Raw genomic sequence first — 24,283 nt, 5'->3', positions numbered from 1 at the left:
ATACCTTGAAGAACTGATGGGGAACAGAGTTAACCCAAGGAGAATCAGGAAAAAAAAAAAAAACAGTTTAGAATGGCCAAATAAAAGACTAAAATCTCTGTGTATTTGGGAATGTCATGAAACATCCATTCACTGGGAAAAAAAAAACATTATTTTTTTACCTGCACATCCCAATTCTATTCAAACAAAATTTCTATTAAGGGAAAACAGTGTGGATATTGCTAAAGAACTGTAGCCCAAGCCTGTTATTCATATGAAAGAACTAATCTTTACATGGGGGAATTACAATTCCTCACTCTCTGTATGCCATGAATCTTGTAAAAGAATAATTAGAACTTGCTCCGAAAGGAAAGAAACGCCAGACTTGAATAATATTTTAGGAAGAGCATTAACAAACATTTTTACACTGCCAACAATCTTCAGCGCTTCCTAGCAGAGATTTACATTCCATTATTAATTAACTGCACTGAGTCAATAGTGTGACATAAAGCTCAGGAGATGTGAGCTGAGCACAAACTCTGACATCCACGAGAACGGCGCGGTTTGAGAAGTTTGATTTAAAATTTATGCAAATGAGCTCAGCAAACAAGGACCCAACAAACTACTTCAAAGCACCATGCTCCAGCCCAAAAAAACACGACGAGATCAAATCTTTGTCATTTCTCAAGTGTCTTTACAAACCTCTGCCTATTCAGGACAAACTATTTCACCCCCAGTACACCTGGATAGTTTGGTGGAGAATTAGGAGGTGATTGCTCTTCACAGGGTCACTGCCACATCAGCCTGGATGACTGCAAGAATTTAAATGTACTTAAATGTTGTATAATTTGTCATTTTAGTTCTGACTCTTGTAGGTCAGATAGAATACAACAAGGTCCCAGCTGAGCTGCCTGATAGGGCTGACCAAAACAAAGCCAAAAAAATAGCAATTCTATTGTCCCCATTCCCATTCCTCCAGCTCCCACCATCACTCCACTTTTGGGCTGAGAAACTTCTCCAGATTGTGTCCAGGGAAAATATTAAATTCAGAGTAATGACAAAAACTATTCAAAACAATTTTATAGTGAGAAATTGGCATGTGAAGAACTGATGGGGCACTGGCACAACCCAAGGTGATATCACAATATCATGCTACTGTCCCTCCTTTTCCCTCAACCAGGATCACCTCTCAGTTTTTGGGTTGGGAATCCCCACAAAACTGCATCCAGGGAAAATATTAAATGTAGAGTAAAACATTGCTGTAAAGAAATACTAATTAATTCATGTTATGTTTCAAGCCACAAAAGTTAGTTTATTCCCTTATTGAAGGTTAGGTTAGGTCCAGGTACATTTGTATCTTCAGAATCAGGGCTTTTAAGGAAGAAAAAGTTTCTCATGTTTCCCGACATCCCATTAAAATGGTTGTCCTTTGACGTCAATTAGAGCTAGCCAAGGAAAAAAAAATCATCCTTAATTGCTTTTTAGAAATAGACATTATTGCTTGCACCATCACAGCCAGATTCGATTTCCTTTTACAAGAAACTGGGATGCTGGGAATGCTGTAAACCTCCAGCTCTGCTGAATATGGATGTGGAGCTCTGCTGACAGAGAGCTACTTTCCCCTGGGCTGCAGAAAAAACTGGTGCAAACCCCACCAACATGCTGAAATATCTCCAAAGTGGAAAAAGGCCGGAGCTGGATCTCAGCTGGGGCTGGTTTGGGATGGGCAGTGGTCAGAGTCAGACTGGGAGGGCTGGGGGTGCTCACCTGGAGAAGAGAAAGCTCCAGGGAAACCTTCCAGGGCCTAAAGGGGCTCCAGGAGAGCTGGAGAGGCACTTGGGACAAGGCATGAAGGGACAGGACACAGGGAATGGTTCCCACTGCCAGAGGGCAGGGATGGATGGATATTGGGAAGGAATTCCTGGCTGTGAGAGTGGTGAGACCCTGGCAGAGGGTACCCAGAGAAGCTGTGGCTGTCCCATCCCTGGAAGTGTCCAAGGCCAGGTTGGTGGTGCTTGGAGCAACCTGGGATAGAGGAAGGTGTCCCTGTCCATGGCAGGGGGTGGAACAGGATGGGTTTTAAGGTCCCTTCCAACCCAAACCACCCTGGGATTCTGTGGAGGCTCAGTGCTCCATCCCTGCCTCCCCATGAGAGTGAGTGTAACCTATCCCCACAATCAGAGCCACAAAAACGATCAAACCCTCAAAACTTGGGTGTGTTTCTTTACCAGGAGCATCACCAAATTTTCTCAAAGCCTTTTCCACGCTTGTCTTACTGCAGGGAATCCATAATGTCTCTGCCCACCAGGAAGAAGAGGAGTCCAGAGAGGAGTGCCAGGGGCACCCCGGCGGCGGCGAACATGAAGGACCAACCGTAGTAGACGTGCACGGGGACACCATCCAGGCACCTCTCGCTCCTCTCCAGGAGGATGTACCTCTGGAAGTCAGCTGCAAACTCCTTCCACATCACAAAGAGAAACACGAGCAGGAGAAACAAACCTCCTGGGGAGAGAGAAAAAACTGAGTTATTGTCTGTGCAGGGAATACAGGAGTAAAGGTGAGAAAAGACGGCTGCAGCTTCTCATCCGTGCTCGGCATCAAAGCTTTGTGTGGCAGAATTTCTGCTCCTGATTTTGCTCTGCAGGTTCCTGGGGAAGCTGAGGCCACTGGCCGTGGACAGCCCCACACCACAGTGACCAGTTCCTGCCTCTGACACCTCCTGCTTTGACCACCAGCACTTCTGAAGGCTCTGCTTTGGCAGGATAAGGCCATGGAGAAACCACCGAAGCAGGGCTGATGTTCCCAGCAGGGAGCTGCCTTCCTCTCTCCAAGGTGGGATCTTTCACCTTTTTCCTTTTTAATTTCTCAGAGATTAATGAGGAGACACCAAAACTTACTTCTTCCTTTTTTGTATTTACCTTTGCAAGCAGGGTCATAGCCAACCCCCACCAGGAACTCAGAGATGCCATGATCAATCCTGGTGCTGATGGAAAAATTTTGGCACTGTCACGCCCAGAGCCAGCAGGGCCAGAACATTATGGGGTGGGAAAGGCACACAGCCATGAGATATTAATCTTAGGTGGGCTACTAAATACCAGAATAATAACAAGAATTATTACAGCAGCTTATGCTATGAAGCTGGAAACAGATGACAAAAATTAGAGTGGCCCAAATCTCATTTACTGTGTATCTTGAAAAAATATATATTTCTATGGTGCGTTTTAAACTCAACATCTATTAAAGCTAAATAGTGATGGTGTGTTGACAGGTCTGAAAGCAGTTCAGAAATATCTGATCTTGCTACTTCACAGGTAGAAGCTGCTATTTTTAAATGGTGCTGTATAACATATAGATATACACACACACACATATGAAAGAAATACATCACAGCTTATATTATTTTTATGGTTGAAATGAACTGCTCGAAATTAATTTAGTTGACAAGTTACCACACAGTTCTGTGGATGTGTTGTGGCTTCTGCAAGATTTAATTTCTCCCCTTGCCATTTTTAAATCAAAGGTAGTTGTGGTGTATTTAATTATTCTTTCTGGCAGCTTATGCACTCCAAAATCCAGCTCTTGTGCTAAGGAAAGGAAAGGGGTAAAGATTGATGTTGATTCATCTGCTTAGGGAGGTTACTGAATCTTCAGTCAGAGAAAACACGTCCGTGTTTTACTGTGATTCTGTTTATAATGGTTATAAAAACATCTCAGAGACAAAAATAAGACTCACATGAAGGTAAGAGGCTTCAAAGTCCTCACTAGGAGGGAGATAGAAAATTTGCAGTTCCCCACCCTAAGCTGTCACATCTACTAAACTGCCTCCCATGCCCTAAAAAGATGCAATCTTACCAATCAAAAATTGGTGCAGCCATACAAATATTCTTTACATCACCCAACACTGAAATTCCAGCCATTCTCCCTGACGTGGAGGAGTCCTTGTTTTTCCTGGAGAGGCAGGCAAGGAGTTAAGCAGCAGCTGCTGGAACATTTGCATGTTCATTGAGGTTTTGATACCACTTGAAATTAAGTGCACAAATAAATATTTTACACTTACCATGATAGTTGTATGCTTAAAATACCAATTATTCTACTATAAGAAAGCGATGGTGTGTTCAAATAGTCGCATGTCCTTTACAAAATACAATGTATTGATAAGAAGGCAATTAAGTCTTTATTACTGATGTAATTTAAAATTAAATTAATTAGATAGCAACTGAACCTTGAAAAGTGCTCCTTTAAAGATCAATTTCTATTTCATTAACTTATAATACCTACCGTAAGAGACGCAAATGAAAGCACAGCCCCAGTGGGATGGAGGACGTGGGTATGGAAATGTACTTTGGAATTCTGCTTTAAATAACCAGGAATTCTGTGCTGATTTCTCCCAGGACAATTTATATGGCCTAAGTCTCGTTTTTTGAAGTAATCAGATCAAAACCTTCCAGTTCTCACTGAGGAGAGTGTGGGAAGTCCCATGTGTGGGTGGCACCATCCCCAACCTCTTCAGGAGATAAGGAATGGGAATTGGTCCCTCCTCTGGCCTCAGGAGAAGCTCCAGGTCCTGGCATGGAAGGATTTATTATTAAACAGGTACTGGAGGTGATGGCATGGCCATGGCATCTAAATTAAGAATGTTTTCACACTCTGGGCAAATGACAAGAATATGTAAAGCAAGCAGTCTTCTTCCCTGGAATAATTACAGCTGAGTGATGAAGAATCCCTGGGATTTACACGATGTTCTCGGTGGGAAGAGAAAATCAGAAGGGCAGGTGCAGGCAAATGATGGTGGGAGCTCAGGAAAGGCAGCTCACCAAAATCTGCTCAGCCAGAAATGCTTGTTTGGAGCAGTCACAAATGTACCTGAATCTGCCTAAAATTTGTCACACACCAATCAGCAGCCTCTTCATCATGAGAAAATAAGGATGTTTCATTCCTGTGTTACCAAAGCGTTTGGCATTTTTGTTTTAAAATCTTGTTGGATACGGGATTTTTCATCTGTTGAACGGGTTTCACTTTACTCCCTCCTTTCTGGGGCTTTTGGACACAGCAGAAATTATCTTTGTTTCCTGACAGCTTCAGATGTAGAGACACAGATTCCTTCCTGCTTTGGGCAGCAAAATGAAAAACTGAAAAAATGTAATTTTCTGTCTGAAACAGGACACTGTCTTTGGCACCCACACCCGAGACACAGGGTGTGTGTTGGGTTTGGGTAAGTGAAGATCTCAACAAACCTCATCCCCATGCTCCTCTCAGCACCCTGTGCTTTCTCCACCAGAAAATTACCTGAGTGATTCCTTTCATTGCCTCCTTCTCCCTCTTTGCCTCTGTTCATCAGGGTGGTACTGGGAAAAATTAACTGCGAAACTCCATCTCCAGACTGATGAGGTCAATGGCATCTTCTGGGGAGGGGCTAATTGCCAGAAAATTGCAGTGGGGCATTAAATCTGTCTCCTTTGTGCACTGCAGATCTGGGAGCCTGGAGCTCCATCCCCCTCTCCCAACGGAGCTGTGTCTTCTGTGTGGGCAAATTGAAGTGGAGCTTTTCCTTTCTCTCACTTTATTTCCTTGTGACACCTTTATAGCTGCTAATTGTGGGGACAGGTGAGTGAACTCAATCTTTAACTCTTATTCTGGGGAAGCTACTGAATTTTTGTGTAATCTGCTAATTAGGAGAATAATGAACTTTGACTCGTTCTCTCTCCCGCTCGTTGCCTCTTAGGGATGTTAATAACAGCGAAATGGAGGGGTGACCTTCAGCTGCCCTTCCATAACTGTCAGCCTTCCCTGCACGTGGGGGGCCTGAGACTGCCAAAGTGGAGCTGCTCCATTTGGGAAGCAGAATCTGAGCAAAAAATCCAGCCCTTTAACTCACAGGAGTGGGAAATCTGCCCTTTTTTTCCATGCTGTTGGGTCATGCTGAAGAACAGGTTGGTCCCACCATGGGCAGGGATGTGTCCCCTCATCCCAGGGTGCTCCAAGCCCCATCCAACCTGGCCTGGAACACTTCCAGGGATGGGGCCTTCACAGCCTCCTTGGGCAACCTGGGCCACAGCTGCACTTCTAAGTTTGGTCTCTAAAATACCCAAAGGAAAAGAAAACCGAGGAGCGCAAGGTAGGGAAAAAATGAAAGACCATGAGTAAAGTTGTCTCAGCAACTCAAAGAGCTTCCAGAAGCTGCAGCACAGAGCTCACCCAGCCCTCTTGGTGACATTGTAGTGACAATTAACCGACCTCTGACTACTGAAACAAAGGGACAATCAGGCACCAGGCAGGATCTGCACCCCTTGGAAGCACTGAAGCTCATTCCACAATGGCAAATGCTGGGAGGAAAGCAGCACACTGGCTACACTGGCTCTTGCCTCGTGTATTCCAGGTGCTTTTGGGAGAAGGCCGGCAGGGAAAACTGCTCAGAAAATGACCTCAGCTGCAAAGGCAGCACCAGCAAATGTCAGATTGGTATTGGCTCTTTCCAGAGTCACCCAGGGGAGGAAATCCAGAGAAATGGCTCCATTGCTTCAGAAGGGCCCTCAGAAACACCTCCCAGAGCAATCCATTGTTTATTGGAGCTGGCACACTCAGATTTGCCCTCTGGAATGTACAGTAAATAAAAGGCATCCCAGGGGAAAATCCAAAAGGATCCAGTTGAGCCATAACAATCCTCACCCTTTGGCACTGGATGGGACAGATGGACACACAACCCTCCTCAGGCTGGTCATCCATAAATGCCTGGGAATGCATTTGCACCTGTGGGGCCTTTAGAGCCTTTTGGTGGGAAAAGTGACATCATTTTGCAAGGAATAACCACAACTTCTCCCAAAAGCAGGGAGGTGGTGGGCAGAACAAAGCTGCTGGTGAAGGGTTCCCTGCCAGGCTGGGACATCCCGCAGTCCTGGTGCTCCATCTCCCATTCCTGCTGCCAGACCACATTCCCACTCTGCAGATTGCCAGCTTTTTCACACTTCCTCAAGGAGAGATCCTTTCTGCAGGGGAGGTTAATTAACACTGACCCGCAGGCCATGATGAGAAGACAAGAGGAGCTTTCTCCTGCATCATCCCTGCACATCCCGCTTCCCAAAGGAAAGGGATGGGCTGGGGACTCGAGCCTCTGTTAAATCCATTGTTCCTACTGCTTAGTGCAATTATGCTAAATATTTTTAGAAGGGATAATGAGAAAATAACCATGGAGGGATGCAACACAAATCCATCCAGAAGCCAAGGCCAAGCAGGATCCAGAGGTCTGAGATCAGGATAAGCCCCCCGAATAAAAGGATCAGTTGAAACACTAAGGAAACTTTGCTGAAAAACACATTGAATCCTTCTGCTATCATTTGAGTGGAAAATATAGCAGGAAGTGTCTTCCAGCTGAACTCATTCTCCTGAACGACTGTTAATAACAATGATTGCTGTTCAGATTGAAGCTGCATTAATACAAACTTCAATTTTAACAGCAGCATCTTTGTCTAATGCCAAGAGGTTTATGTGATGCATAATCAGCTCTTCCAAAAAGTGTCACATTCGAAGCCCCAGCCTTTTAATCAAGGAGTAGTCAAATAAAGTGGAAAAGCAATGAAGAAAAAGGAAAAGAAAAAAAAAAAAAAAGGAAGACAGTTGAGTATTACTCGGCATCCTTTTCTGTGATATTTCTGCCCAATGTGCAGGCTGGACATACTCCTCAGGGACATCTGCTGCTCCTGGGAGCCTGGACTGCAGATGGGAAGGGAAAGCTTCCTGCCCTGGTACAGCCCTTGGATTATTATCCATTATGGGATCACAACAACCCCATGGAAAACTACAGCCTTGGGAATCTGTTTGTGGAAAAGACCCAGAGGGTGCCAACAGCTGGACATGAGCCCAGGGTTCCCAGGTGGGCAGGAGGCCAGTGGCACCTGGCTTGGGTCAGGAATGGTGTCCAGGGGATCAGGGCAGTGCTGTCCCCTGTGCTGGCACTGCTGGGGCACCTCCAGAGCTGGGGCAGCTCGGGGACCCTCACGAGCAGAGGGACATTGAGGGGCTGGGGTGAGTCCAGGGAAGGGAACAGAGCTGGGGAGGGAATGGAGCCCAGGAGGGGCTGAGGGAGCTGGGGAGGCAATGGAGCCCCAGGAAGGGCTGAGGGAGCTGGGAAGGGTCTGGAGCACCAGGAGCAGCTGAGGGAGCTGGGGAGGGGCTGAGCCTGGAGCAAAGGAGGCTCAGGGGGGACCTTGTGGCTCTGCACAGCTCCTGACAGGAGGGGACAGCCAGGGGAGGCTCTGCTCAGGGAACAGGGACAGGAGGAGAGGGAAAGGCCTCAGGCTGGGCCAGGGGAGGCTCAAGTTGGAGATCAGCAGGAATTTCTCCAAAGAAAGCATTGTCCACCTCTCTCACAGGTTGCCCAGGGCAGGGATAGAATGACCATCCTTGGAGGAATTTAAAAGTTGTGTAGATGTGGCAGCTGGAGACATGGATCAATGTCAGAACCTTTCTTAAATATTTTCACTAATGTTTATTGTGGGGCAGCAGGAGCTGGTGAAGGATCTGCAATTAAGCAGTGGTTTTTCACAGAAAGACCTGATTTCATTACAAACTTTATAACTTTATATACATTATAACTTGGCTCAGCTCAACTGAGCTCCAGCCTGTGGCTGCTTGAGTCATAAAAGAGCTTTTTTTCTGAGTTTGAGTCACTGGTATAAATCAAGTATTTCTAATATTGAAGCCAGTTATAACTCTCAAATACAGAAAAGGAAAAAGCCCAAGTGACAATTCAGTGGAATCATTGGTAACAGCAGTGGGAAAAATGAATAAATGCCTATTTTTAATTCATTTTCCTGCAGTGCCATCGTTTCATCTTTTCAGGTCTCCTTAAGCCAGCCCTCCCATTTTGGATCATGGGGTTTCCCTTTCATCCCTCCGTGGGTTTTCAGCTCTATCAAAGCTAACAGCAGAGGAGCAGCCCAAATGCAAAGCCTGACTTTGGGGAACTGAGCAGGGCTGATGCTGCCCAGACTTAACACACCTGCAGGCTTTACTGAAATGAAAGGGTTGCATACAGGAGTAGTAAAAACAAAGTGATTTTCAAAAATCTCAGCCCTGCTAGGACTAAGGACTATCTTGCTAAAGCCTGGCTGAGCACAGAATGATGGAATCACAGAATGGTTTGGGTTGGAAGGGGACCATAAAGGCCATGGACAGGGACACTTTCCACTGGACCAGATAGCTCAGAGCTCCCAGGGGTTTAAATCCAGAAGGGAAGAGGGAAATAATCATTTGCTGCTCCCATCAGAGCCCCATCTCCCACGGCAGCGCTCCATCCCCGCCTGCCCCCATTCCAAAGCCACCCTGCCCCTGCCCTGTCCCTCACCTGAGAGCAGCAGGAATCCTCCCCCAACTTTGTAGGAGTGGGGGCTGGAGAAGGGAACCCCACAGACCAGCAGGAGCCCCCCCACGAGCCCGGCAGCCACGGCCAGCAGGATGAACGCCGTCCAAAATCCTCTGTACACTGCAACAGGAGCAAGGTCGGTCAGAAAGGAGAGGGAAAGAGGGAAATTACAACCTCAGAAATATTTTTTACTTAATGATGCCATGTTTAACTCCTGCTTTGGCAACAGTAAAAACAGCAACAACAAAAAACCCAACGTTGCTGTGTCAGGCAGAGCTAAGGCTCCAGCCTTGCCAGGGCACCTGGAACAGCCACGGGTTCAGGGGGAATGTCATGGCCCACAGAATGGGACTGGAAAGAGGCCAAAGGGTTGGGAGGGTTTGCCAGGGAGGCACACAAATAAAAAGGGTGGGAGGAAAGGACACCGCTCTTAGCTGTGCTGGGGAAGGTTGGAAAAGCTTGGCAAGAAAGGAAAGAAAACAGCAAAATTTGGAGAGGTGGATTCAGACCACAGCTTTGTTCCGCTTTTAATTAACACTTCGGGAAGGTGCCAGGCTCCTGGTTTAAAATAAAAGCAGTGTTTGCTAGCAGGACTGCAGGGACAACAGGAGCTCATGAGCTCCCCCATTAATGGCCTTGTTAGGCTCTGGGAAAGAGCAGGGGCAGGAGAGCAGCCGCCTGTCCATCCCAGGAATCTGGGACTATGACTTCATACAACGCCCCAGGCAGAGCTGAGCAAGCTTGGGCCCATCACATCCCACCAGCTGGAACAGGCTGGGATGCAGCCCACTCATTCAAGTCTCCAGTAGCCAAGTGTCTTGCAGACCCTGCCACAAACCTTATCCAAAGGGAGTGGTCCTCCGGCAGAGACCCCCTGATACCCTGCTTCCCATCCCCTGATTTATCTCATCCCTTGGACCACCCCATCTCACCCTGCCAGTTGTTTTCCAGAAGCTCCAGCTCAATTTAAGCCAAGCACAGGCAAGTGGGAAGTGCTGAAACGATTCACACTTGAAAGAAAAATGATACAGAGAAGATGCGTTTTCCTCATTTGAAACCATTTTGTCAGGAGAGCCACTTAGGGAGAGATAAGTATCTTGAACTCTCCAAAACCACAGAATTCATTTTCATGTTTAACCTCCCGTCACCCGCTTCTCTCAGGGAGCCTAAGAGGATGCAGATAAGGCAGAATTATCTCTGGAGCAGGTAATAGCTGCAGGACCCCTCTCCTTGGGCAGCCTCCTGCTTTGTCAGCCCTGGCAAATGAGGAAGGGCTGGTTGGAAAGAAAAGGTGTCAGCGGCAGGGTGTTATCCCAGGGAATTGCAGAGGATTGGGGCAGGAGAGGAGCCCGGTGCTCTGTCGGAACTCAGCGCATCCCTCTGGGTGTCCAGAGTTGCCAGGACCCCACAAGGGGGCTCAGAGACCCTGGCACGCAGCCCAGAGCACCTGGGGATTTGATTTTGACCCCTGGAGCAAATTACCAGCTTTGTATGAGGACCTGAAAGTCACAGAGGTTTGAATGGTGTAGTAATAAAATTATCACAGGGTGAAAATGTAGATTTTAGGATTTTTGGTATGGGGGTTATGGGGGCAAGATGGAGGAATTTGGGTGTGTCCAGCCTTTCTTCTTCTTATTCTCCATTTTCTGCTGTGATGTTGGCACTTTGGGATTGGTTTAGAGTAGAGGTGCACTGTCTAACATAGGTGATAGGTATTGGGAATTAAGTGTAAATATGATATACGTAGTTTGTAGTATAAAAAGACAACACAGAGTGCCTGTGGCTGCCCTGCTGAGCAGATCTCGGCTGGGCAGAGAGAAAATTTTATAGATAAGAATTAATAAACAACCTCAAGACCGAAGAGTGAAGAGTCCAGACTCGTTCTTCAGTTGCACGGGCTGAAGCAGAGACATCCTGCACATCTCAGGGCAGCAATTATCAACCAGAACCCGAGCGTGCTCCAACCCCCTGAGCCACCCCTGGTCCCCCAAGGTGATGGGGACAGGCAGTGCCCGGGTGCAGCCCCCACATCCCAGCACAGCCACGGAACCATTGGGGTGGGAAAAGAGCCCTGAGAATGCCGAGATGGTCCTGGGACTGTCCAGGGGACACATCGGGGAGGGTTCCACAGCCGGGGCTGACAGGCAGGGACAGGTGCCTCCAGCGCCCTTTATTAGGATGGAAAAATATGTGTGTGTGTGTGTGTGTGTGTGTGTTTATCAGCAGGATCATTCAGAACTGGGACGCTGTGCCCGTCTCTCCCCAGCAGAAACAATCCCACTGCTCATCCCGCACCAGCTCCTCCTCCTCCTCCCTCCACATCTCCTCCATCTCCATTCCACACCCCGGGGCAGGAATTCTGCACAGCCAAAGAAATGAGCTGCCCTTCCTCGCATGCTCCTACTGACAATATTTTTTTTTAAATTAATTTCTCATAGAGAACTAAAAAAAAATAAAATAAAACTAAAAAAAAGTACTACTAAAGGCTAAGGAAAAGGTCAAGATGTTTGTTTGTGCAGAATGCCTGCCCTGCATCCCCGGAGGCAAGGCAGACTGATGCACACTATTTAAAGAAATCAATTCATTTCAAAAAAGATCATTGAATTAATTCTAACTGCTGCCACCAATTTAGCAAATTAAAATTCCTAACAGCAACTGATTCATTAAAGAACTTGGAAAATACAGAGAAACATAAATAAAAAGGGACCCGATTGAAAGGAAGCTCTCCAACTGTGTAGTGTTCATTGCTTTAAAAATAAGCCAGTCACTTACGTGGGTTTTCTAACAATTTGGTTTTTAACCAATTTTCCAGTGCTTGTTTATTTTGTCTTGCAAAAAATCAACACCTGAGCTACCCCAGAAAACCAGATTCTGGGATGGAGTCAGCACTCAGGCTGGGTTTGGGTGGTTTGGCTCCATCTCTTCCCAATGAGAGAGGAGATGGGAGAAAATGGATTTACCCTCCTGCCCTGCTCCCCTGGAGGAGCTGAGACCCTTGGGAGGGAGCTCAGCCCATCCCAGCACTCCAGGCTGGAGGAGAAAACATGAGAGAACCTCTCAAGGTGGGCTGGGGCAGCCAAGCCAGCAGGACTGGCTGGTGAAGGAGCTTTCCAGAGGTCTTGGCCATGTGAATTTACAACAGGAGAACCACAGCACTGACACACATCCCAAATGTCTGCCTGATCCCTTGGAAAAGGAGCTGCTGGGGAGAAGGAAAGAAACTCACCTGCAGTTGTGTCATAGGAGGGATGGGGGAAAGGTCCCACAGCAATGGGCATGGGGAAGAGGTAGCCATGCATGCAGAACTTGGGGTGGGCTTGGCTGGCTGGAAAAGATAAAGAAAAAGAAGAATTAAATCCCAGTTTGCTTTTATTTCCTGCAGAATCAGTTACAGTACTGACATGGTGATGTGCTGTTGTGCAAAACCTGCAAAGCCCTCAGTGAAATCAGAAGGCTGGCTGGAAAAAAATATAATAAATCTTGGTTAGAGAGAAAAATAAAAATAGAAATAATAATTATGAAAGAGAGGAGATATCAGAGAATCTGAGACTGCTTCTTGCACATCTTCTCATCTTCATAACCTGACTCTGAGGTGGACAAAAATCATGAAAAATGGAACAACTGAAGTCAGTGTCAATATTCTTGCTGCTGTTTTCCTCTAGAGAATGTGCCTGACCACCTGGAAGGGCCAAAATGTTTGGGTATCACAATAAGGCACTTCCAAGACCTCCAGCTGGTGAGAAGGAAAAGCACAATTAGAATGGAAGTGCCCCATCAATATTAATACCACTGAGGCTTATCATGATTAACAGTAATAGAATGAATGTTAAATGAATTAATTAATGGTTGGCCACTTATTTAAATATGTTCCCCAGCTCAAAGGAGCACTTTATAATAGGTGGACATTAGTTCATGCTAAATTGACTATGGAATACCTATTGAATTAATTATTACATCCACAAGACCAGCAAATTAATTTGCCATGATCAATCCTATTATAATAAATACCTAAAGAAGTAGCAAAAAATTTGCCAGTTATCAGAGTGACTCATTTTACTTCAGGTAAAATTATATTATGTATTTCCATATAATGTAATTCAGTAGCAAACTCCCTGTCTCAAGCTTGTCCTTTTTTACCACAAATTTCTTGTGTGAAAAACCTCCCATTGTTGAGTGGTGGCGGGAAGTATTCCTGCAAGATTTTACAGGAAACAGGTCAGGGGCTGGGGGACAGCGAAGTCATTTGAAATTTTAATCACTGCAGAGCAAATTTAGTATGGGAACCTGCACTGTTTGCAGGGAAGTGCCCTCTGAGGGGATTGTGCTGCTCCACAAGCTCAGGAACATCTTCCGTCGAGGCCTCGGTGGGCACAGGGCCAAGGTTTGTGTGGTGTTTGAAGCCTTTGCAGAATTTATTTAAAATCTGGGGTGGTTTTATCACAAATCCTACTGTAGAGTTGTGGTCCCCAGCAGGGCTGGTGCCAGGTGTGTCCTGGTGTGGTCTCACTCCTTTCCTATTCCTGGTGGGAACACCTGGTTCACTGGGCCAGCCCTTCACTGCACGAGGGACACCAGGGTGGCACCAACCAGGGTCCCTTCCTTCAATTTGTTTTAAAGAGTGAATGTGTTTCCAAAAAAATTAGGGATTTTGCATCCCTCTCTGTTTATTCTCGAGTGTAATTTCAATGATCTTAAAAAGTAAAAAAAGTGAGAACTTAAAATGGTTTTCCATCACTGGTCCTGGCATCCAGGGACACCACGAACGTGCAGTTCCAGCCTTCCCAGTGCTGAAACCAGTGGGAGCTGGGAATGTTGAGCACCTGGAAGGCAGAAAACAGGGACAGAAGAGCAATGCCAGGAAGGGCATGGGCTCACATTTACAGAACTTTGCTGAACACAAACATCAAGAGGTATTGGGAGGGACGGGGAGGAAGGATCAGCATCTCCTTGCTGGTGGAAGCCACCACTTCACATAACCTGGTAGGTGATCAATTAAATGGCCTCATGAGGTTGCAACATTTCAGTGAACAACCCTCTGAGAGCAAAATCCAAGTCAAAAAAATGAGCATAGAAAGGGCACAAAGAGTGAGCCAGCTTTGCTTTTGACAGAAGATGAGAATGACAAAAATGAAATAAAAACTGTCTCCTCATCCCTGGGAGCACTCCTGTGTTTGTTTCCCATTAAGCTGTGATGGAGTGCTGTGGATAGGGAGTGGTGGCATTGTACTCACTGTACCAGAAGGTCCAGATGCTCTCAGGGTGGCCCTCACCAAAGAACCAGCACCGCCAGAAGAAACCCTCGTGGTGGAAAGTGAGGATCTCATTCCCAGCCTCTGTTGGAGCTTCAGCCTGGGGAGGAATGAAAGTCCAGGCTGAATCAGGGAACATCATGGTACAAACGGTATCAACTTTGCTTAGACAGACATTGATTTAATTTTTTATGGGGCTTTCTTTTGTTTCTTGAGTCAGTTTTGGAGGGATTGGGGAACACAGAGGAGCTGCTGTCTTTGACTTTCTGCTGTGTCACAGCTACAAAATGTTCTGACAACAAATCGTCCTGCAGCCCTGCACAAACCATTTGCCTCCTTTTCTCCTGTCCTTAAACCCCTGCTGGCCAGAGCTGCATGGGACTTTCAAGAAGCTGGGCCTCCTGGGTGTGTTCTACCCCTCAAACACCTTCCTCCAAACCCAAACCAGACCTGTGAGCACAAGATTTTGGTCTTTCTTGAAGGGACAATATTGCAAAGTCCAGTCATGGAAGATTTACCAAATAACTTATTAAAATTATCCTCAAAACCAGCTTTATCTTCCCCACACACAGTTTGGTAAAGGAGACAGGACTGTGACAAAATTAAGTTTTATGGTGGATGGGGAATGTCCATAGATGAATGGCCACAGAGAGGAGCTGGGACTCAGCAGAGAGTGCTAGAGATATTTATCCTGTCACAGGTTAATAGGTTTGGGTGGGAGAAACCTTAAAGCCCATCCATCCAGTGCCACCCCTGCCATGGGCAAGGACACCTTTCACTATCCCACGTTGCTCCAAGCCCTGTCCAGCCTGGCTTTGGTCACATCCAGGGGCAGCCACAGCTGCTCTGGGCACCCTGTGCCAGAGCCTCACAGGGAAGAATTCCTCCCCAGTATCCCTCTGGCAGTGGGAGCCATTCCCTGTGTCGTGTCCCTCCATCCCTTGTCCCCAGTCCCTCTCCAGCTCTCCTGGAGCCCCTTTAGGCCCTGGAAGGGGCTCTGGGGTCTCCCCAGAGATCTGCTTCCCTCTCCACGATGTTTTATGTATCACATTAAAGCAGCTTCTGACCTGATTCTCCTTTCACTTTCAGGATAAAACCCTGACTATGACAAGGGGAACATTCAGCCCTGAAACCTCCTCAGCTGGTGCCTCTGACTTGGTGCATCCACATTTCACTGAGCTTGCCAGATACTCAGCCCATCCTTATCTGTAAGGGACAGGATTTGACAGTTTAAGAAAGGGCAGAGAAGGTAAAAGCAGAGCCTGTTATCCACAACCAGCAACAGAAATAATAGAAACAGTGTCTGAAATAGAAATAAAATAGCTCAGAGGGAAGAGTAAGAGCAGTTCCTATTTGTGCCTGGTGTTTTTGAAGTCACTGCCTCAGCGTCAGGCTCCCCAACACTTGGCTAAGAGCATCTCTGAAATGTTTGAGATGCTTATTTGTGTCGTGCAGTGCATCACCTCTGCTCTCTCCACTTTTTAAAACAACTAAAATGTGAAACAATTAACACTGTCACTTCCCAAGTACACAAAAAACAAGCAGCACTTCTCTGTCTCTGCCATCCTTAGGCTTTACTGAGCTGCTTGAAACTAAAGACCGTTTTCTGTTTCACTTCTCCAGGCATTTTTCCATCATAATTTTTTTTTTTAGTTAGGAAAGTAATTTGGAACCATGACTCAAGCAAACAGTGCCCTACATTTGATTATGGGATTCTGAAATGAAAGAAAAAATATTTCTTGCTGGCATCATGATGCCTACCCAGGGTGACTCACTGCACCAGGAAAAAAAATCAAACCTAATTGGATTGAACTTTGAAGTAACAAAAAGTCTGCACACAACGAGGATCTTCCTGTCATTCTGTAATGGAAACCACACATTGATTGGCACAAAAACATTTCGGGGGAGTGGGTGGCTTGAGGAACTGATCTGGTTGTTATTTCATTGAAGAGTTAGACAACAGCAAGTGCAGCAAGAATCCAACTTGAGGGATCTATAAACGAGTGACACCAGCCCTTAGCACTAAAATATCAAGCTATTCCTTGAAAATTACATTTCCTGCTAACTAAAATCCTATATAAACCTTACTTTGAGGATATCCAGGCCACTGGTCAGATGGGCAGGAACCCGTCTGCTCTGTTCTGTGTCTGATGTTCTCTTTAGTTTGGTGTCTGTGCTGCAGCTGTGCCACTTCAGATGGAAGTGACTGCCAAGGCCCACACTTTTAAACGTGAACTAGTTTTAAATGAAAAAACTACAGAGGGAGAAATCTTCTAATGGCAAATATCAGGAGATATCTTTTGTCTTTAGAGGGAAATGCTGTCAACAGCTAAAGCTCTTACATTTTTGCCTTTCATTTTCTAATGTTCATATCTGCCAGATTACAGAGATCTCTTAATGCTTCCTAGACACAATTTACTCCAGTCAAAATGCTCAATATTATGGAAAAGCCGTGTTGGATTTTAAAGAATTTTAAGTTTTCCCTCAGGCTGACGTTTTACATTAACAGGTCACTTTCATCAAGCATAAACATTATCAGAGATTTCAAAATTTTAAGATCTGCAATCATTTAGGCGAGTTCTTTCAAAGCACAAGGATTCGGAGCTCACCCCGGCGGTGCTCAGAGTGCTGTTCCCATGCTCGAGGACCCCGCAGGTGTCGGTGGCCAGCAGCCAATAATCCGTGCCAAAGGCGATGAGGAAGAGCAGCACCCCGGTGCCCCCGAGGATCCCGGCTGCCAGGGCAGCTGCTCCGGCCTTCATGGGGCAGCAGGGGGGAAACCAGCCCAGGGGAACTCAGGAAAGGAGGAAAACCCCCGAGTTTCCCGGGGATCTGGGAGAGCGGGGCCAGGGAAATGCTATTTTTGGGTGTGGGCAATGATCTCCTGGCTGGTGTGGGTTTCAGTGGGTGGTGGGGCAGGACTAATAAAAGCAGATGACCTGGTGTGAGCGAGCAGCTGTGGCATTAAGGATCATGACAAGCAGCTACAGAGCCATCCAAGGGGACACACGGCTGCTGCCGCAGGAGGAGCAGAGCCAGGAGCCTCAGGACACAGCTCTGGGTCACGAGTGCAGAATTCCTGGGGCACCAGGGAGTTACTCCCATCCCTCCCTGCACACACGAGCAGAGGTGGGCTCAAAGGTCTTCCCCACACCATGGAGCCCGTGGTGTCCTCAGCCACTGTGGTGACACCCCACAAATGGCACTTCTGGCATTTGCGTCTCCTCCCTCCTCTGAGCAAAACTCTGCTGTGGCTTTTACAGAAAGTAACCCCAGGGATGCAAGAAAAACATGAAAACACTGGGAGATGTCAAATATCCCAGTGCTCCTGGGAGGGGTGCAACCACCACCTTTGCACCAGGCAGGTCCACACAGAGCTGGACAAGGAGCATCCAACCAGGTGCACACAGGGACACACCAGGGATGTCCTGTAAGTGATGTTCTCCCTCCTGCCATGGAAAAGTGAATTAAATGGATCCATACCCCTCCCACCCACCCAGCCTGCTGTGGGAGAAGAGTCTCCTGGGAGCAAGGACATTCCTGCATGGAATTTCACTGCCATTTGCTTCCCAATGTTTTTGGCTTTTGCTGGAGCATCTTCAGTAGATCACTGCCAGGAATGGGATGCCAGACTAGGAAAATTATAATTTCTGTAGGGCAATAACGATATTCCTGTGGCATGCCAGGAGGTTGGGAGAAGAAATTTAAATTACAGTCAAAAATCAAGTTCTGATTTTCTGACCTTAGCCTTAGTCATGACCTGCTCTAAACATGGGGGTGATGATGTTGACTTCCCTATCCTATGGGAATTTGTGCTACCAAATTAATTTCCAAATCAATTTAATATTTAAAGTTACCTGTGAACATATGGGCATTTCAAAGCAACTGCACACTGGTTGGGGAACCTGGAGAGGGTTGGGAAAAGTTTTGACTACACTTCTTATTGAGGCATACAGAGTGATGAATGTTCTCAATCTTCTCTTGTGCTTCTATAAGCAGAACAGAATTTGAATTATAATAATTTATTTTATCCTCTGCATTGTCTTTCTTAAACATTGCAGGGGTAGCTGTTAAATAACACATCAGACCTCTCTCCCTCACTGTCCTGGGGCAGAGCTGCTCCTGGTTTAACCTGACCATGCGAGGAATTCCACAGGATCCAGAGCAATCCCTTCACTGACACAGGGAAAAGGAGAGCAGGGACAAGGTGCAGATTTACCATCATGCAGGGTCAAACTCAGCCACAGAGCTGGGATTCTGCAGGAATAAACACACCCTGTCCATCCCACTGCCCTGCCATGCCACTGGAAACACTCCCAGCTCTGCCAGGGATTTCCATGTAGGTTCTTGTGATCAACCCTCCCTAAACCTCCACCCACCCCATTCCTACACAAATTACCCCTTCCCACCTCATCCCAGCATATTCACTCTTTTCCCATAGTTTTGAACACACCCATCTCCCAGTCACTGGTGCTTCACTGCTCTCTTTGTAGTGAACGTAAAATGGCTGATTAAATACAAAACACAACTTATCTATCACCTAAATAATCAATTAGTGCAATTCCAATCAGCCATTTAATCACCTGTCTGAAGTGGCAATGACAATTGGTTGCCATCTCCTCTTGTGATCTCCTCCTCAAAGCTGGGCACGACTGACAGGAGCTTTGGCAACACCCAGAGCTGGGTGAAAACAAGGATTTGCACACCAGGAGTGAGGAATTTTTCTGTAGCTCACACTGCAATTACATAAAATTAAAATGCAAAGTGGGCACTTGTGTATTTTTGGTTTAAAAAAGGGATCAATGCACATTTCCACATTTCTGGGTGTGTTTTGAGCCAGCTGTATTTGGCACTGCTGTTTTTGTGCCACTGCACATCCCGAGTCAGTGCTGTTTGCCATTTGGAAGTGTCCTCTGGAATTCTGGGTCCCATTGGCAGCCAAACCTGCGTGGCTGAGGCAGAACGTTGCTGGTGCCCAGCCTTGGCTCTCCACAGGATGCCCTGTGCCCAGCCAAACATCCTCCAGGTTCTGAGGCTGTGAACAGGAATTGAGTTCCCAAGGCTGAAATGTCTCTCCATGCACTGAAATCCCACTCCTGACAGGTGTTTCTTTTCAAAGAAAGGTTGGACTGGGATTGGAGCAACCTGGTCCAGTGGAAGGTGTCCTTGACCATGGCAGGGCTTGGAACTGGATCATCTTTAAGGCTCCTTCCAACCCAAACCATCCAGGACTCCAGGATGATTCTGTGACTCCTTGTCACAGCCCCAAGCATGTCCTCATCACCTTCAGGATCCAAAAACCTCCTGGGCAATGAGACTGCATGATCTCTCCCACAGGCTGTAGAGAGTGGGAATGATGATATTTGTCCTTTGGAACCCGTGTTGGGATTTTGGGAATGCCACACCAAAGCCAGGGGGTGAATTAACCACCCAGCACCCCATTCCATGCAAATGCAGACACAAACACCATTTAACTCCCAAGGAACACAGTCCTTCCTTTCTTCCCTTGCCTCTCCTGGCCAGCAGGGACCTTGCCTTCAGCATCCTCTTATCCAGAGGTCAAATGACGGTGCCACCATGGGCAGCTCCAGGACTTCAGTGGTGGAAAAGGAAACTTGTATCCTGAGCATTTTATTAATTCCTAATTGACCCTGAAGATTTTTTGTTGTTTTCACTTATGCTTTAAACCAAAATTGTGACTCTCCAAAACATACATATTCCAGCAAGGAGCTGGGGCAAGTCAGCTCAGATTTTTCACAGAATTGGGTGTTTTACCTTTGAATTGATCAAAGACTCCATCACCACAGTCTGTGTTATTTCCTGTAGTTTCATCCGTGCTCACAGAAAAACTTACATTTTATGTAGATAGATCAACATATTTTCAGTCTCTCAGGCAGAAAGCAGAGGATTTCTTGGAATTTGATAAAGAGATGAGTTTCCAGGGCTGCCTTTGGAGATTTCTCTGAGTTGGAGATCTGCAGACCTTTCCTCATTGGAGCTTGGCCTGATGACCCTGGGTGGTGAAATCCTGGAATAGATGGTTCAGGGCAAGGGGAGTCCTCATCTCTGGGGGGATTTAAAACCTCTGTGAATGTGGCACTTGGAAACATGGGTCAGTGGTGAGGGAATGGTCAGGCTCCATGGTTTCAAAGGGCTTTTCCAAACTTAATGATTCCATGGTTCTATGATCTGCCCTGCTCCAAAAGCATCCCATGTGGTGTTTCCTTGGGTAGGTCAGTGAATCTCTCTCAAGTCTCTTCTTTTGCTCTTTTCTCCCCAAACCCCTGAACAAGAAGACACCAAGCACAGCAAAGCCAACCAGACCACAACAAGAGCACCCCAGCACTGCCAACTTTACCTTGGAACAGCCACCAACATCCCCAATGGTTGCACAAAGAGCATTCCCCCAGGCTGAGCTGTGCTGGAAGGGAGAGCAATAGATACCCATGCTGACATTTGCCCCTTTAATTCTGCATTAAAATGATAATCTCCAGTTCATCTCCATCACATGCTCCTTTTTCATCTCTCCCGTCTCCACGTCTCTTGGAAGAAGCACATAAGCCTGGATGTTGAAAGATCCTTAATGGTGCTTCTGAGGCTGAATCCCCTCCAGGACTTGATGTCAGTAGAGAAAAAAGCTCAAATTTGCCTCACCTGCTTCTCCAGCTCTGCCAGCCCTTTCCAGGATTAAGTCATTATAATCTCCTTAAGCAGTCATGAAATAAAATAAACACAAGTGTGGTTTTCTGCTCAAAATAAAAATACTAAAGTTCACATAAGGAATGCTTTTAGAGTTGTGAGTATAGGGGAGATTTTGCCTGATTTTCAAATGCAGCTGACTGAAGTCTCTGCAAAGAGTTTTCTGATGTGGTTTTTGGGCTCTCGCTTTGCCATCGAGCTACTCCCCCTCATTAACAACTTTTGCCCATTTTAACCTGAACTTTCCACAGACTCCTGTAAACTTCCAGAGCAGGCACAGAGCAAAAACTCTCTGAACTCCTAAAGGAATCAAACTGATGCAATTTATTTCCACAGAACCATGCAATATTCAATGATACACTGAATCCGTGTTTTTAACACTTTTTAAAGGACTAAAACCCTGGAAAGAATTAATTAGGCATGCTCTGAAGCCTGAGCACTTAACAGTTTTCCACTCGGTTGTAGAATTTTAAGACCACCAACACTGGATACTGGCAAAGATTATCAAAGGTATTCTGGGCTGAAATACAAACTAGTCAGAGGGCTTGGCCACTGAGTGACTGGAAAATACTTCATGAAAGCTTTAGCCAGGCTATTATATTTTGTAAAGAAATTTTAAGAAAAAATCCACAGTATCCAGAAGGTTAAATTTAGGGCAGAGTGACTCACTGGGAAAAAATGTCCTGCTGGGAATATTGTCTTCTCTGCAGATCAAGCAAATTGTTCATGCAGCAGAGAGGTATTGAAGGACCCAGCACTCCAAGTGGGGCTGGAAGGGAATGATGGGCTGGGATCCATGAAGGATGAGCATGGAACTGTGGGGCTGGAAGGGAATGATGGGCTGGGATCCACGAAGGATGAGCATGGGAATGTGGGGCTGGAAGGGAATGATGGGCTGGGATCCACGAAGGATCCCATGCCTGAGCATGGGAATGCTGGGCTGGGGTGGAGCAGCCTGTGCCCACCTGGAGCCAGAAACCTCTGGAAGTGCCAGGAGCTGGGAGATGCTGGCATGGAAATGTCCCTCATGCTAATTTGAGATGAAAATGTACCATTTAAAAAAAAAATGCAAAGAATATTTTTTTTTTACCTTTTTTTTTTTCCACATCAGAAAAAATTTCCATTCAATTTTCTGGCATTCTTCCAACCACTTCTGGTCCCTACAGCAATATCACAAAGAAATCTACCCCTGCCAAAAGAGCCACCATTAAATAAGGTCCTTGATAACCCACAATGATATTGCAAAGAACTGATGGGAGTCTCAATTGGAGAAAGTTCCTTATTCAAGTGCCTGATACCCAGAAAAATGATGCATGCTGCACAAAGATGACAAGGATGGATGCAAGACAAAGATGGTACAGACACCCAGGTATTTCAGACAAAAATAACACAGGTCAGATGCAAAAGCATAAAAGCAAAATAAAAGAGCCAAAAAACCCCAAGCAAGAATTAGTCACTCACAGTTTCTATCCTTGATTAAAAATTCCTAGACAAGCAAATTGATTCAATTTCCTTTTTGGTCACCCTTTATAGAATAAAAACGACTCACCTTAGTAAACCCTCCTATGACTATTTACAGTGCAGAATTTAAGAAGAAATTTTAAACACTGAGGACATAAAACTGGAGGTGAACAGGGACATTCCAGCCCCAGAGAGCTGAGGACCTTCAGGTTCAGTATTTTTTTCTCTCTTCCTTGTATGCAATGGCTTTCACCAATGAACAACAACACCAATTTTATTTTCTTGTTACAATTGCTTTCCTCACTCTGATCTTGGGATCACTGGCCAAGGGTTGAAGGGGCGGCTGGTCCAAGAGGATGGGCCTGGAATGACACCCAGAGACACCCCTGAGTGTCCCCAGCAGCACGTTGAAGATGCAAGGAGAGAATAACTCAGAAATTATCCCATAACACAGCGAGTTTAATTGAAACAGAAATGTAGAACACTGCAGCATATTCATAAATATCTTAGATTGCATCATATATTACAACATATTCAAAGATGAGCTGTTTTTTAAACCAAGTGCAGCCAAACCCACATGGCTCCCATGCACATGGATTTAACTAGGAAACAAACCAAAACTGTAATAAATGGAAGATGACAATGAGCCTATATTAAAATCCATGCATATGTACATTTTGTATATTCACATGTAAAACGCATCTATTGGCAAAAGCTCAAATTTTCCTTTGCAATGAAATGAATTTCCAGTGATGGAGTGACCTTCAAGTGAACATGAACCATCTCAACTTATGCCAGGACACCATAAAGGGGTTTTTTTCAGAAGAAAATGAGATATTGGATTATTGCAAAGCAAATTTGCGCAAAATTGTGCCTTGAATTTAAAAGGAAAGCCCCAAGGTACCATGCAGGGGTCTCCTAAGGGAGTATTTCTGCACACAAGGAGTCTTGGTTCTGTGAACCCAAAAATATCATGGTGGGGAGTCTGTGAATACCTACAGTTTCTTTTAATGCTGTTTCAAAAAGAGCCACTTGTTCAGATTAAACACTCTTGGATCAGAGGAAGGAGAAGAAAAAGAAAAATGTCAATGCAAAACTAAAATTTGTCCTGTCAGGTTCAGGAAGGACAAGAATTCAAAGGCTTGAACTTACCTGGAGTTTCAAAGAAAATTACCCAAAGCTGGGGCTGCCTGTCTTCCTCAGGTCCTATCCCCAGAGTTTTCCTGCATCTGCTGTGCAAAGGGCTCACACCTTTCCTGGGAGAAACCACCAGGGTTTGGGTCACCCTCCTGGCACTCTCAAACCCCTCTAAACCCACAGCTCCCAGCTATGGCAGCACAGATCATCCCAAAATATCTTTACAGGATTAATGCCACCAACCAACCACATCAGAAACCTTTCCCATAAGGGCTGTCACCCTCATCTCCTGCTATCACCACTGGGTTTGGAGCCTCCTCATTTTAACTTCAGGGTGAATCATTCCTTACATAAATTTTCAAAAACCAGAAAGAACACATTTCTCCCTTTTAATTCAGCT

The 24,283-nt window shown here is 45.9% G+C and overlaps 1 protein-coding gene across 2 annotated transcripts; it reads right to left on the bottom strand.

Moving 5' to 3' along the window:
* Positions 1-880: 880 nt before the first annotated feature.
* Positions 881-17,406, bottom strand: LOC131564006 (transmembrane protein 182-like). 2 transcript variants are annotated; one of them, XM_058814260.1, is made up of 6 exons: positions 17,196-17,406; positions 14,569-14,686; positions 12,564-12,662; positions 9,320-9,457; positions 2,208-2,481; positions 1,319-1,424 (listed from the first exon to the last, which is right to left on the bottom strand). In XM_058814260.1, exons 1-5 carry the CDS (start codon positions 17,346-17,348, stop codon positions 2,252-2,254), a joined length of 738 nt encoding a protein of 245 aa, XP_058670243.1. In that variant the 5' UTR covers positions 17,349-17,406; the 3' UTR covers positions 1,319-1,424; positions 2,208-2,251. The 2 variants fall into 2 exon arrangements, with proteins under 2 accessions (XP_058670241.1, XP_058670243.1); XM_058814258.1 differs by having other exon boundaries at positions 881-2,481.
* Between the last annotated feature and the right edge of the window lie 6,877 nt (positions 17,407-24,283).

Source organism: Ammospiza caudacuta, chromosome 14 (assembly GCF_027887145.1).
Source record: "Ammospiza caudacuta isolate bAmmCau1 chromosome 14, bAmmCau1.pri, whole genome shotgun sequence".
NCBI lineage: Eukaryota > Metazoa > Chordata > Aves > Passeriformes > Passerellidae > Ammospiza > Ammospiza caudacuta.
The sequence above is the reverse complement of the archived record's forward strand: the minus strand, read 5'-3'. Positions and strand labels throughout refer to the sequence as shown.

Coding starts and splice junctions, on each gene's coding strand:
- LOC131564006 (XM_058814258.1), bottom strand. CDS start 17,348: ATGAAGGCCGGAGCAGCTGCCCTGGCAGCCGGGATCCTCGGGGGCACC. Junction 14,687..17,195: donor GCACTCTGAGCACCGCCGGG/GTGAGCTCCGAA, acceptor ATTCCTCCCCAG/GCTGAAGCTCCAACAGAGGC. Junction 12,663..14,568: donor CATCTGGACCTTCTGGTACA/GTGAGTACAATG, acceptor TATCTTTTCCAG/CCAGCCAAGCCCACCCCAAG.